The following is a 15,675-nucleotide window of genomic DNA, read 5'->3' as shown; positions in this document are numbered from 1 at the left end:
CGATTATCATAGACTATATCTCCATCCTCAGATCGCTACAAACACAGACTTATAAGGTCTTTAATGTGTTTTCCTGCTCTGATACCAATTAAAAATGCGGGGGTCTAACAACCACACCCAACAATTCGTTTGGCAATCTGAGATGACTTACTCCAATACACTTTCTAGAGAATCAACTAGACAGTCAGACTCAATCTATATTAAAGTATATCAAACAGTATAATATATTTAACTCTTAATTCAATCCACAATCAGCAAATATAAATATGCGAGTCTGATTGAATATAAGAGGAGTTACTTGAATGGCTCCAAAGACCAACGTTCAAGTGTCAATCAATGTGAATCAATAACCAAGGTTGGATATTTTAATTGATTGATCTTAACGCACAACCAGTGATATTTCAATTTTATAACAAAATATAATGCGGAAAAGAAATAACACAGACACCAGAATTTTGTTAACGAGGAAACCGCAAATACAAAAAAACCCCGGGACCTAGTCCAGATTGAACACCACAATGTAAAGCCGCTACAGACACTGGCCTACTACCAATTAACTTCGTACTGGACTGTAGTTGAACCCTAATCAATCTCATACTGATTCAAGGTACAGTTGCGCTTCTTACATCTCTGATCCCATCAGGATACTACGCACTTGATTCCCTTAGATGATCTCACCCACAATTAAGAGTTGCTACGACCCAAAGTCGAAGACTTGATATACAAATCTGTCTCACACAGAAAAGTCTATAGGATTGAATAAATCTGTGCCCCACAGAAATACCCAAGAGTTTTTGTTCCGTCTTATGATAAATCAAGGTGAACATGAACCAATTGATAAACCAGACTTATATTCCCGAAGAACATCCTAGTACTATCAATCACCTCACAATAAAATTAATCGACTAGCGAAACAAGTAATTGTGGAATTACAAACGATAAGACGAAGTTTGTTTGTGATTACTTTTCTGTTTTGCCTATCAGAGATATAAAATCTCGAGTCAATTATTTCAATTGCACTCAACACGATAGAAACAACAATATCAGATCATGCAACTACAAAGATAATAGTTGGGTCTGGCTTCATAATCCTAATGAAGTCTTCAAGTCATTAACCTACAGGGTCTCGAGAAGAAACCTAAGGTTAAAGGAGAAGCGACTCTAGTTACGCAACTAGTAACACACATGATGTGTGAGGATTAGGTTTCCCAGTTGCTAAAGTTCTCCTTTATATAGTTTTCAAATCAGGATTTGCATTCCAAGTTACCTTGGTAACAAAGCATTCAATAATCACCGTTAGATGAAAAACCTGATTCAACCAAGCTAATATCTTTCAACCGTTAGATCGAACTTATATTGTTACACACAAATGAAATGTACCCTCATTTAGGTTTATGTAACCGTACCTAAACGTGTACACCATGTTGGTTCACAAATAGTTAACCGAGGTTAGCCATATGATTACTCTCATATCAACCTTATTCATCTTGACCATAACTAGTTCAAATGACTCAAATGAAACTAGTTAAAGAATTGTTCAATTGTTTAGAAAAACACAATTGAAATCAAATCGGTTTGATTCACTTGAATCAATCATGAACATTGTAGCCACGTTTGCAAAGATTGCATTCCTTATGATTTAAATGTTTAAGTTTATGGACTTGACCGATTTGACAAAGTAACCAGCTTAAGTGTGCGTACTTAAGTAACCAGTTTTGAGTTTGTAAAGTTTCCAAACTCAGCAGAAATTTTCGGTTCAAAAACTTCTGCCAGTATGCGTACGGGTGCGCATACTTAAGGTCACTAGTTAAGGGTTTTGCCAAAACCAAACTCAGCAGAAATTCTCGGTCCGACAACTTCCGCCAGTATGCGTACGAGTATGCATACTTGATCTGTCTCCTTCACCAATTTCGTATACACACATATGCATACTCTTGGATTCCGGTTTATGGACTTATACACTAATGTTCGAACACACCATATATGCTTATATCAAAAAATGGTTACATCATCAACTCTTTATTTCAATCATTGAAACATTCTTCTATAATGACAATAGCCGTTTTCACACACTATTAGCATCAAAGCAATTTTCAAGATACTGAATAATCATTATCGAAACCTTCAAGTCTTACACCAAATGATTGTATCACACAAACCATGTAAGATGTTACTCGGCAATTTTCTCATGATATAAGATGAACTTGATCGAAGCGAAATCTTACCAACATATATTCTGAGAAATATGTAAGTGATATATACTCAGCTTGAAATCTCAAATGTGTATAGAGAAAATTATATCGTAACACGACTTATGTCTCAATATAGGAGATAGTAGAAAATATACTTTCCAAGTGATAAATAAGTTCAAGTCTCCAGATACCTTTTATCAAAGAAGTTCCACAAGCTCCCCTTAGTAGTTCTTCGTCTTTAAGAGATAAACGCCGAGAGATTTAAGCTCAACTACACTATTTATGTCCTAGTCCGAGACATCTACAAATAGGATAGAAATCAAAACTTATAGTTTTGATCACTAACATTGACAAACATGCTTGAGATAGCAACGCATGCGAATTTGACGAGAAATGCTCTAACAGCACTTACGATATATATCAACTGGCAGCGCAAGTTTATAAGCAACAACACCAATGCGTTCCACAACTTTTAAAGGACCATAGTATTTTTCTTAGAGTTTATATTTCTTCTTCAAAGATACAGAGAGTTGCCTATATGGTTGCAACTTTAAATAAACCATATCTCCTATAGCAAACTCCCTTTCTTTATGCTTTGAGTCATAAAATTTCTTCATCCTAGCTTGAGCTTCCTTGATTTTGTCTTTTATTTATCTTACCACTGAATCTCTGGCCATGGGATCTTGCTCTACAGACTCCACTTTCGTAGTTCCTGGAGTATAAGTTAAAAAAGACGGGGGTGGACGACCATAAACTACTTCAAACGGGGTGCGACCAATTGTTGTATGCCAGCTTGTGTTGTAGCAATACTCTACCCATGTTAACCACTTGGACCACTGTTTGGGTTGAGAACTAGTGAAATAGCGGGAATACATTTCCAGTGAGATTAACCACCTCACTTTTCCCGTCGGTTTGCGGATGATAGGCAAATTTGAAATTGAATGTAGTACTATTTAACCGGAATACTTCTCTCCAGAATGCACTAGTAAACGTCGGATCTCTATCACAGACAATAGACCGAGGCATGCTATGCAATATATTATCATGGAAGATTCTAGATATTCCAACAGATGTATAAGGATGGGATATGGCAGTAAAGTGTGCATACTTTGACAATCGATCGACTACGACAAAAATAGTAGTCTTACCGTTTGACGATGGCAATCCGTCAATGAAATCCATAGATATGTCCTCCCATATCTGACAAGGAATTACCAGAGGTTGGAGAAGCCCGGCAGGTGCAACTTGCTCCGTTTTATGATGTTCACAAGTATCACAGTTCTGTATAAAGTCCTTGGTTCTCTTCCTCATTCTTGTTCAATAAAACTTTGAACGAATTATTTGAAAGGTGTTAACAAAACCTTAATGAGTACTGACATGAAACTGATCTGTTATATCTTAAATGAGTGGTGAGTGTTCCGCTAAATAATTTTTTTTCTTGAAGAACAAAACATCATTCATCAGTTTCCAAGGCCCTATAGCTTCTCCTTCTTGTACTAACTGAACAAGCCTTTTAAGGGTAGGATCTGACTTGTTTTCATCCTTCACTATCTCAATCCAGTTGGGCAATGGAAGGGATATGGCATAATTTTCTGTTCCGTCTGGTTGACTTCTCCTTGAAAGTTCATCAACAACAACATTTTATTTTCCCTTTTTGTATAAAATGGTAAAATCATACCCCATCAACTTATATAGACATTTTTGTTGAGTTGGTGTAGTGATCTTTTGGGACCAGAGATGCTTTAAGCTTTGATGATCCGTCATTACAGTGAAATGTCTTCCCAAAAGATAAGGTCGCCACTTTTGAATTACCAACACCAAAGCAAGAATCTCTTTTTCATACGTAGACGACACCAATTTTTATCCTTGTAAGGCGTGGATGTAAAAAGCTATGGGTCTGTCCTGCTTCAAAACATCTCCAACTCCCGAACCCGAAGCATCACATTCCACAATGAACATTTTTGAGAAGTATGGAAGCGCAACTGGTGCACATGTCATAGCCTCCTTAAGTTTCTTGAATGCCTCTTCCGCTAGTAAACTCCATCGGAATGAATCTTTCTTAAGCATCTTTGTAAGAGGCGCTGCAATTTTACCGTAATTCTGGATAAATTTACGGTAATAACATGTTAAACCCAAAAAAACCTCGTAACGCCTTAAGAGATTCATGTATGGTCCATTGCTGCATCGCTTCAATTTTTCTGGACCAGGTACTTGACTTCCCTTTGTGCAAACTGACACTTTTCATACTTGACATACAATTGGTGAGTTCTCAAAATAGAAAATACAATTTCAAAGTGACTTAGTTGTTCAGACCATGACCAACTGTTGTTGATGGTGGTTTTTAGTTTAGGGAGAAAACTGTAAAAGTGTGTCTACGTGACCAGACATCAGAAGTAGTAGACCTTGATATGTATATATTCCGCAAGGAATTTGAAGAATGTATCAAAATCTAATGAGTGCCTATGTCTATCTTCATATTATATTGAAACTCAAGATCCTAAATGAATTGTTCACTAGTATAGAGCCTAATGAGTATTTAAGCTCATAGCTGCATTATTAGCTAATGCCGGAGCATACTGGGTATTTATTCTATGCTATGTTCCCAGATGAACTCTTGATATTGATATGACATGACAATTAGTGTTCGCTCGCAGCTGAGTAGCATGAATTTCCCGAAGTGTCAGGATTAATATGTGCATGGAAGTACTCAATCGGAAGCACGAAAGTTGTGATGCCCTCTGAGACAAAAATTAGTGATTTTTGTGTCAATGCGCAAAATTCACCAATATTTATTGGTTGTGTCAGCTCGCAAAATTTAATTTTTGTTAACCTAATTTTATCAATTTGTAAAAATTAGGTTTTTTGCGGTCTGTGCAATATCTCGATCTCTATTGGTCGAGACCAAACCTAGGTAAACTAGGAAATTAATCCACCATGGACTAGTATGAGCAAAATCCTACCAAAATTTGAAAAAATAGAAATAAAAAGGAATTGTGGCAGCAGAAAAAGGGGCACGGCCGCGCCACTTTTCCTGCCGGTTCTCCCTAGCTTGCGTCGCCGTACCGTCGACCGGTCATGCCTATATTGCTGCCTGCCGGGCCCTCTTTCCTACCGACTAATCAAATAACTCTAAATGTGCAACCTACACTTTTAATTAAAGGTGTAAGTTGGCTGGTCGACACACTTAATTTCTTAAGGAATTAAATATAGGTGCCCATGTCAGTCTTAAAACGATCACGACCGCATGATTTGGCCGGCCGATTTATCAAAGTTAGCCGCCTCCTGACGTGACCGGACAAGCGTCATGATACACACCAGCGGGGCCACTCGTACTTCAGCCAATCGAAGCTCTTCTAACCTGCAGGTATCATCCATGATCGCTAGCCAAAGTAGGATAGCCACGCTGTTGAAAAAAGGTATTAAATGAGTTAAGACTGGCCATGACAGTCTCAAATCCATCGTGGTCATCCAACTTAGACAACCTAATTGGATTGCTTAGATTTTATTTAGGCGGCCAATAAAGTGCCGGTATGCTCACCGGCGACTCACCTTTAGCCTTAGCCAATCACATTGCTCAAAACTTGCCAACAACATATCAAACCGATCGCTCAAAGTAGGATGGCTGGGCGGCTTAAAAACCCTAATTTATATTAGCGGCAGCACATTACTGTCGCAAAACAATCTCGGCCATCCAACTTGGATAGCCAAATCAACCGACCCAGATCCAATTTTAGGCGGCCAATGAAGTGCTGGTATGCTCACCGGCGACCCGCCTTTATCCTTGACCAATCGAATTTCTCCCAGCCTACAACTAACGCCTCAAACCGTTTGCTCAAATTAGCTTGTTCACACGGCTTTAAAAGCCTCAAGGTCGACCATTGGCAGCGTATAACTTCCGCAAAGCGATCTCAGCCATCCAAATTTGCCAGCCGAATCGACCGGCCTAGATCTGATTTCGGGGAACCAATGAGATGCCGTCGTGATCGCCGGAAGCCCCTTTTCCATGAGAACCGATCGGCCAATCCTCAACTTACCCATACAGTTCCTTGGCAGCTTCCTGAAGATGGTCGGTCATGTTCCTTTGAAGACATTAAGTTCCGCGACCAACCAAAGCAGGATATATGCAATGATGCTTCATATGCATCGATTATTTTGAGTTGCTTGCTTAAAAGCGATGCTATATATGAATCGATTACAATCGATATTGTTTAAATATCAATTTCACAAATAACTTAATTATTTAACCTTGGAGCATTACATGCTATTTCTTGCGGCAAGTCTCACAACTTGACTTGTAACATATGACCGCCCGTCGCCTAGCTTGCGCGTGATTGGTCAAAATAATTAGGTCTTGCAGATAAGACCCAATCGGAAACTTGCTAGATATTTTCCATGAAAATACTCGAGAATCAAACATGTCACAAAATGTGGGATGTTCATCAGGGTATTGGTCTGACGGTTTACAGCGTGCGACGTGCAACACTCCTATTATGAGAAGGTGTCAGGAAAGGCGGACAGTTAGTGATAGTATAGAAGTAGTGGGAATTAAACCAACCAGTGTTCCCTTCATAATAGGGACGTGGTTTTCACCATTCTACACGATCTCCACTTCTCCATCACTCAACTACTTCCACTTCCTATGAGATCGGGGTGCGTTCAACTATGACTTGTATAAATAGGATTTCAACCTATTTCAACAACAAAATTTTTATCAATACAAGTATTTAGAAAACACCAAGAAATTATAGCTTACATTCCGCAAGCAAGTTCCACATTCTGATACAATTCATAAACAACCGTACTTACATAATTCATCATCCTGATCTTAACGCCTTCTTCGCTTCCCTTCCTAAGATCAATCATTATCCTTCATTTTGTGACCGAAGCAAGACTGGAACATCCATTTCTTGGTTTAGGACAGAATTGTACAGATTGATCTATCGAATCTAAAGTACTCACAGTACATTTGTTTAGGGTTTACTCATGGTAAATTTGGTGGAACACCCAATTTACGATTTCCAGTAGAATCAGTATTTACCCTACTAAAAATTGGCGACCACAATGAGGGATTAATCTCTCGGTTGCAAAAAATCATTTTCCCAATTTCATTTTCGATTTCCTAAACTTCTCAAGATGGTTGACCTTAGGAATGGTTCAGAAACCCTCAATCCCAATTTCAATTCTCCTAGCGCCGACAATACTTCACATGTTATTCCTGAATCCGCTATTTCATTCAACACCCTTTTTGAGGCTATGGAGTCTCAATATTTAACAACTATTCACGATTTTATGAAAATCCTGAATAATATTGTCAGGGATCAAGATATTATTGTCAAGACGCATGACGAAGTATTTACGCTTTTGAAATTTCTCACGCTTTTGAAATTTCATTCTGGAGGAAACGCTATCAACAATTCATTTTTGATCAATACTGATGGTAGTACTCCTTCTTCCAAGATTCATATTACTGGTGAGGAAGATTAAGTCTATGCTCATGCTGCACGGAAAGGTAACCACCAACCTAACTTGTTTGCTCATGAAGATCAAAAAATGTTTCCTCAAACTCAGAACACGTCCTTGTCAGAGTCCTTGCGATGAAAAGAATGAAGAAGCTCGTCAAAATGTTCAGGAAAGCAGGCGTCCTTCCAATAAAATATCCAACCTCCAATCAATCACTAGTGGGGGTGGAAAGAGAAAGCATCAGGGGAACAACTATCAACAATCTAAGCGTCCGACTCCCATTTCACACAGGTCAAATGAGACTCCATCATTCCCAGATTTCCCATTTCCAATGGAAGAGGTGATTGAACTCTTGGAGGTCTGGATACAATATGACGTCATCAAGCTACCTCGTGTCAGACGTCTTCCAACCAAACAAGAAATGAAAGATCCCAAGTACTGCCACCTCCATATGTTCGTCAACCACCCTACAAGTGACTACAACAGATTGAAGCGCATCTTCCAGGAGAAGATCGACTCAGGGGAACTTCAACTGGGCACTGAATGAGTATACACAAACCATCTTCCTATTAGAAGATGTTGCATGCTTTCTGGGGTTTCCGTCTACAAAAATGTACAATCAACCACAGAACATGTGTCTAAAATTCTCTAGTTCTCCAAGGCACAACATCAAGATATCTTTGCCGCTCTAAATTGTGTTGTATCAGGAAAGCGACTACCTGCCCCTAAGCATAAATCTCTTCTGGAATACATGATTAGCATATGCGGATGGAGACTCTTAACCACTGCTTATCTTAGAGATATCGAGTTGGGAAAAGCTCTAATTGACGCAGGCATTGATCTCAACGTTGTCACTATATATCCAGACTCTGAAGGATGCAGGGATTCTAAAGCAAGGATCTACTCGTTGTCCAAACATAGCCAGGGACTACGAAGGGAAGTCCAGAAGCGCCTACGGCTGCACCACTCTTGCAAATATAATATTGTACATCCATAGGCTCCATGAACAAGTAATTCTTATCGAACAACCTTTTTTTACAGCCAGCTAATCCTCATCTCATCAAGAACTGGGGACTTGATACGATCGTCAACCCAACTACGATTAGGTGATGTGAAGAGGAAGCTGGTCCCTATCAATATTTATCAAATGTTTAGAAGAAATATAGATCTAGGATAAGAAGTCTGAAGGTCAAGTAGCATGAGCCTTTCCTAGTTTCTGAAATCATACAAGGTGACTATTGCAAGATCCTTGGTACTGACAAGCTGGAAGGATTATCAATACACGCTAGATAGCTCCCGTCAGTGCCTAAAACGTTATATTGCCGTTTCCCTTGTATTTTCATACAACGTTTACAATTTCTCCAAAATGTTTGCACCCATTTGCATTTATAGTTAGGATTTAAGTCTATTAACCAAGTGAAACATCATTTCTTTAACAAAACAAAAACCTCTATTCTTTCAAGAGAAGTCGTCTACATGTTCAAAACCAAATCAAACCACAAAGGAACGTCTCATCTTTCCAAAACACCTAAAGGGAAAAGTTCTGGGAAGGAAATAAAGGAATTCAAAGGAAATCATTCGGCAACAGTTCATATTTTTTAGAGAAAACACTTTTCATACCCCGAAGAGCAGCCTGCTTCAACTTCAACTCCTGAGACAACTTCTCAATTTCCGGTTCTTTATGATTAATGAGATTCATGGAAGGAAGCCTATCCATTTCAGTTCGCGAATTTTGTATTTTGGAAATCCCTTCACATAACCAGGAAACATTAAACCTGAAGTCTACTCACATGTCTTGATGATACTCTCGATTTTCGATCACTCATTCAGAAACAACATGCCTGATCATACCACACATTCGGTCGTGGCAATGTGTTCATACTTCTTCCATATTCGGGCGTACAACTCGGTATACTTGGATGACACTCTGAACCCTCCAATGAACACATGATTTACAAGAGGAGCGTCAAATTAAGGGTCAAGGGCGCAGTCATATCCTCAACATCGTCGATCGCCTCCAACCCTGGATTATATCTCGGTCCTTCCTGCAACATCATCCCAAATAATAGAGAGTGTTTCCTTCGTTTCCATTAGATACTGAATCTATTTGGTTTTCATCATTGTTATATGGAAGCGACTCGGTCAAAATCAAATACAACTCCATTCAATTCTCCATGGAAACGGTTTTTTAGTGAATTCTCCCCGGGACCGGTATCCCCAGAGTTCTCATTTTCTTCTGGAGGTGTCTTGAACACATCGTCATCCTGGCTACCTGCAGCTAGTGCGAGTCCAACAAAGGCGTTCATCTTCTCAAAGCACTAAAACTACGAAAAAAAGTTGAGCAAGATTAGTTCAAAGTTATCCATATAATTCATCCAATCAAACATAGCAAAACATGTACATACACGTACATCCGAAGAATCGAATATCACTGTAACTTCTCAAGTGCCACCTGCAATCCTCTCTGACATAACTTATTTCTCCTGGGGACTGCCTCCACCTTGTATAGAGGATACCACTCAGACACCCACCAAACAACTTAAAGTCAATGCCTCTTGCAATCATAAGGATCAACAACGCAACTACACTCTCCAAGATTATACCTGACATGATCATTGCCGAACATATATCTCACCCATCCATCCCAGGAGCACAATGGAGTTTGGAAAATTTTGAAATCCACTGGAGAGGATGGATACTCATTCTTATGGAGACAAAACCTTATTACACATTCCGGAGAATATTGATGGTACAGTTTTTACACTCTCTGGTCCAGGAAGAAGAATCGTCACGTGATTAAGATGAGTCCTAACAGTCGTATATGACACTTTTAAGAAGTCATCATACATATTTGGCATGTCTTTGGAAACATTAATTCCTCTTGGCTTAGCAGGGGAAATATCTCCAGGTGACATCTTATCCAACTAAAAAAAATAAAAAATTACGCTTCTAGTTACTGTTGGGTGGGTACATGTCCAAAAGAGAAAAGATCACCTACCTTGAGTTCTCCTTGCTCGCATTGATGCTGATCATAACCATTGGAGATTGCTTTGTCTCCGTTGATACTTGCTCTACCGCTGCTAACAAAGAAAGTCATTCATACCAAGCTAAATGTTCAAGTTTGATCAACTACTTGTGGATATTACATTCACAGTTAAAATACGAAGATGAGATGAACTTACCTTGCTCTTGGTTAGCGTACACGAATATTGGGTTGGTCCTGCTGTTCGTGCAAAACAGGAAAGAAAAGAAGCTCCCTTTATACCCGACGAATTTCTAAATTAGGAAAGGGTTTCTTCCTCTCGCTCACACGAACGGGATTAGGAGAACCCGGTTGAGCTCCAAGACCTTAACCGGACATGCTCTCTTTCTTTTTCCTACCATTGATGTTCGATGAGAAAGAGCGTAATTTATTAGTAGCCCCTGATTGAAAGCTTCTTCACCAGTACGACTACCAAGGAAGTTCAAACCAACTGATATCTCTCTGGTCACATCTACCTACTTCATCTTATTAATTTTATTTTTCGTCTGTCACCATCTAGTGCTTACCCCGCAACAATGTCACTGTTACATGCTAATAAGGGGAGTTACTGTTGATGGTGGTTTTTAGTTTAGGGAGAAAACTGTAAAAGTGTGTCTACGTGACCAGACATCAGAAGTAGTAGACCTTGATATGTATATATTCCGCAAGGAATTTGAAGAATGTATCAAAATCTGATGAGTGCCTATGTCTCTCTTCATATTATATTGAAACTCAAGCTCCTAGATGAATTGTTCACTAGTATAGAGCCTAATGAGTATTTAAGCTCATAGCTGCATTATCCGCTAATGCCGGAGCCTACTGACTATTTATTCTATGCTATGTTACCCAACTGAACTCTTGATATTGACATGACATGACAATTAGTGTTCGCTCGCATCTGAGTATATGAATTTCCCGAAGTGTCAGGATTAATATGTGCACGTAAGTACTCAATCAGAAGAACGAAAGTTGTAATGCCCTCTATGACAAGAATTAGTGATTTTTTTGTCAATGCGCCAAAGTCACCAATATTTATTGGTTTTGTGTCAGCTCTCAAAATTTAATTTTTTATAACCTAATTTTATCAATTTGCAAAAATTAAGTTTTTGCGATCTGCGCAGTATCTCGATCCCTATTGGTAGAGATCAAACTTAGACAAACTAGGAAATTAATCCACTATGGACTAGTAGGAGCAAAATCCTACCAAAATTTGAAAAAAAAGAAATAAAAAGGAATTGTGGCAAATAAAGGCAGCAACAAAAGGGGTGCGGCCGCGCCACTTTGCCGGCTGGTTCGCCCTAGCTTGCGCCGTCATACCGTCGGCCGGTTATGCCTATACTGCTGCCTGACAACCCCTATTTGCTACCGACCAATCAAATAGCTCTAAATGCGCATCCTACACTTTTAATTAAAGGTGGAAGTTGGCTGGTTGACACACTTAATTTCTTAAGGAATTGAATATAGGTGCCCATGTCAGTCTTAAAACGATCACGGCCGCACGATTTGTCCGGCTGATTTATCAAAGTTAGACGCCTCCTGAAGTGACCGGACAAACGCCATGATACACACCGGCGGGGACACTCGTACTTCAGCCAATCGAAGCTCTTCTAACCTGCAGGTATCATCCATGATCGCTAGTCAAAGTAGGCTAGTCACGTTGTTGAAAAAAGGTATTAAATGAGTTAAGACTGGCCATGACAGTCTCAAATCCATCATGGTTTTCCAACTTAGCCAACCTAATTGGATGTCTTAGATTTTACTTTAGGAGACCGATGAGGTTCTGGTATGCTCACCGGCGACTCACCTTTAGCCTTAGCCAATCACGTTGCTCACAACCTGCCAGCAGTACATCAAACCGAAAGCTCAAAGTAGGATGGTTGCGCGGCTTAAAAACCATAATTTATGTTAGCGGCAGCACATTACTGTAGTAAAACAATGTCGGATGTCTTGGCTAGCCTAATCGACCGGCTCATATCCAATTTTAGGCGGCCAATGAAGTGATGGTATGCTCACCGGCGACCCGCGTTTAGCCTCGACCAATCGAATTGCTCCCAGCCTGCAACTAACGCCTCAAACCGTTAGCTCAAAGTAGGTTGGTCCCACAGCTTTAAAAGCCTCAAGGTCGACCAACGGCAGTGCATAACTTCCGCAAAGTGATCTCGGCCATCCAACTTCGCCAGCCGAATTGACCGGCCTAGACCTGATTTCGGGGAACTAATGAGATGTCGTCGTAATTGCCAGCAGCCCCTCTTCCATGAAAATCGATCGGCCAATCCTCAACTTACCCATAAGTCTACTGGCAGCTTCCTGAAGATGGCCGGTCATGCTCCTTTTAAGACATTAAGTTCTGCGACCAACTAAGATAGGCTATATACAATGATGCTTCTTACGCATCGATTATTTTGAGATGCTTTCTTAAAAGCGATGCTTTATATGCATCGATTACAAATCGATATTTTTTAAATATCGATTTCATAAATAACATAATTATTTAGCCTTAGAGCATTACATGTTATTTCTTGCGGCAAGTCTCACAACTTGACTTGTAACATAAGCCGCCTTGCTTGCGCGTGATTCGTCAGAATAATTATGTCTTGCAGACAAGACCCACACAACAACTTGCTACATATTTTCCACGAAAATACTCGAGAATCAAACATGTCACAAACTGGGGGATGTTCATCAGGGTATTGGTCTGGCAGTTTACAGCGTGCGTGCAACACGCCCATTATAAAAAGGTGTTAGGAAAGGCGGACAGTTGGTGATAGTAGAGAAGTAGTGGGAATGAAACAAACCAGTCTTCCCCTCATAATAGGGACGTGGTTTTCACCATTCTACACGATCTCCACTTCTCCATCACTCAACTACTTCCACTTCCTATGAGATCAGGGTGCGTTCAACCATGACTTGTATAAATAGTTTCTTAACCTATTTCAACAACAACAGTCTTATCAACACAAGTATTCAGAAAACACCCAGAACTTATAGCTTACATTCCGCAAGAAAGTTCCACATTCTGATACAAGTCATAAACAGCCACATGTTCATAATTCATCATCCTGATCTCAACACCTTCTTCGCTTCCCTCCCTAAGATCAACCCTTCTCCTTCATTTTGTGACCGAAGCAAGACTGGAACGGCCATTTCTTGCTTTAGGCCATAATTGTACAGATTGATCTATCGAGTCTAAAGTACTCCTGTACATTACATTTGTTTAGGGTTTAGATTCGTTTCTCGGCAGCACACCTAATTTACCATTTCCAGCAGAATCAGTTTTTACCCTACTACAACTGTATATCAAAATGTCATCAAAAAATAACTAAAGAAAACTCTCTTAGACGATCTTTGATCCAATTTTGTAAAATATTGAGCGCCATTTAGTTCATCCAAAAGCTCGTCAATTACTTGTATAAGAAATTTATCCTTAACTGTGATGTGATTTAGATCCCTATAGTCGGCATACATCCGCCAAGAACCATCAGGCTTCTTAACCAAGATCACTGGTGATGAGTAGGAACTGTTGCTTAAGCGTATAACCCTGTAGACAACATCTCATTCACCAACTTCTCTATTTCATCTTTCTGGAAATAAGGATAACGATATGGTCTAGTGGAAACAGGGCCATGTCCATGGTACAATTGGATCTTATGGTCTTGGTCACGTTTTGGAGGAAGTTATTGAGGCTCAGATAACACAATTTCATATTTAGCAAGGATATCCTTTACTTGTGCATTAAGCTGGTGGGAAGAGTTAGTCGGAGCGGCAGTTAATGAATACAGCTGCAGAAATATGCCTTCCTTCTTCTTCTTGGCCTCATTTTGGATTTTTGCACCACTAACAACCACATTTTCCGGTACCGATAAGCCTTGCAGCAATACCTCATTTCCATCCACAGTAATTCTCATATGCAATTTAGAAAAATCACAGACAATAGGTCCAAGAGTACTCAACCATTAAGTTCCCAAGATAGCATCACAACCCTCAAGAGGTAAAACATAAAAATCGACTAGCATAGGAACTCCTTGTAAGCTTAACTTGGCTTGGAAACACTTACCGGAACTGATTATATTCTCACCTGATACCACCATCACTTCCAATCGACCACTCGAAATAGGCTGCAATCCAATCTTCCGCGCTACCCTTTTGCTTACGAAGTTGTGAATACTTCCAGAGTCCATGAGTACTGTGACAGACTTATTACCGATACTTCCTTGGACTCGCATAGTCCGAGATGCATGATTTCTAGCCATTGCGTGCAAATATATTGAAGGTGTCTCCTCATTTTGGTCAACAACATCATCAGCTTCTATCTCCATTTCAAAATCATCGTCATTGTCTTCAAGACATGCTTGAATCATAAAAAACTTCTTGCAGCGGTGACCAGGCCCAAACTTATCATTACATCTGAAACAAAGTCTATTTCATCTTCGCTCATTAAGCTCATCGGTAGTCATTCTCTTTATTGGGGTATTGACTGAATTTTGGGATTTTAAAAGTAGTATTTTTGGTAGTGGATTGACGAGGTACTTGATTAACCTTATAAGAGCTAGGTGTAATCTTTTTGTGTGATTCATCTCTAGCCTCATAGAAACGTGCTAGTCCTATGGCTGATGCGAGTGTAGTAGGTTTGTTCGCCTGCACATCAGTACGAATATTAGGAAACATTCCACTGGTAAACATACTATACCTGGTGACTTTGTGGCGTTGACCCTGCCTTGGCCAACAACTTCTCAAACTTGATTCAAAAGTCCTGAACGGTGATGGTCTGGCTCAACTTTGATAACTCCCCGAAGAAATCCATGTACTGATTCGGGCCAAATCTTACATACAAGTTTTCTTTATATTCCTTCCAAGAAATATAGATTATTTTCTTGTTTCAATAGCTGGTACCACAACTGTGCATCTCATTCGAGGTGGAAACCCGCCAAAAGAACTTGATCTACTAATGGAGTTTCATGAAGTTTAAACCATTTCTCTGCCTTACAAATATATATATATATA

General features: G+C 39.6%; 1 protein-coding gene across 1 annotated transcript; it reads right to left on the bottom strand.

Moving 5' to 3' along the window:
• Window positions 1–4,052: 4,052 nt before the first annotated feature.
• Window positions 4,053–10,749, bottom strand: LOC113336799. Its single transcript, XM_026582474.1, has 4 exons — window positions 10,651–10,749; window positions 10,373–10,576; window positions 9,809–9,970; window positions 4,053–4,292 (listed from the first exon to the last, which is right to left on the bottom strand). The coding sequence occupies exons 1-4, from the start codon at window positions 10,747–10,749 to the stop codon at window positions 4,053–4,055; spliced, it is 705 nt and encodes a 234-aa protein (XP_026438259.1).
• Between the last annotated feature and the right edge of the window lie 4,926 nt (window positions 10,750–15,675).

Source organism: Papaver somniferum, unplaced genomic scaffold (assembly GCF_003573695.1).
Source record: "Papaver somniferum cultivar HN1 unplaced genomic scaffold, ASM357369v1 unplaced-scaffold_154, whole genome shotgun sequence".
Taxonomy (NCBI): Eukaryota; Viridiplantae; Streptophyta; class Magnoliopsida; order Ranunculales; family Papaveraceae; genus Papaver; species Papaver somniferum.
Note: the sequence above shows the minus strand (reverse complement) of the source record. Positions and strands in the feature narration are given on the sequence as shown.

Excerpts from the sequence above, each read along its gene's own strand:
- LOC113336799 (XM_026582474.1), bottom strand. The coding sequence starts at position 10,749 with ATGACTTTCTTTGTTAGCAGCGGTAGAGCAAGTATCAACGGAGACAAA. Across the intron at positions 10,577-10,650 it reads GCGAGCAAGGAGAACTCAAG|TTGGATAAGATGTCACCTGG; the intron begins GTAGGTGATCTT and ends TATTTTTTTTAG. Across the intron at positions 4,293-9,808 it reads ATGGAGAATTGAATGGAGTT|AATTACGGTAAAATTGCAGC; the intron begins GTATTTGATTTT and ends AAATTTATCCAG.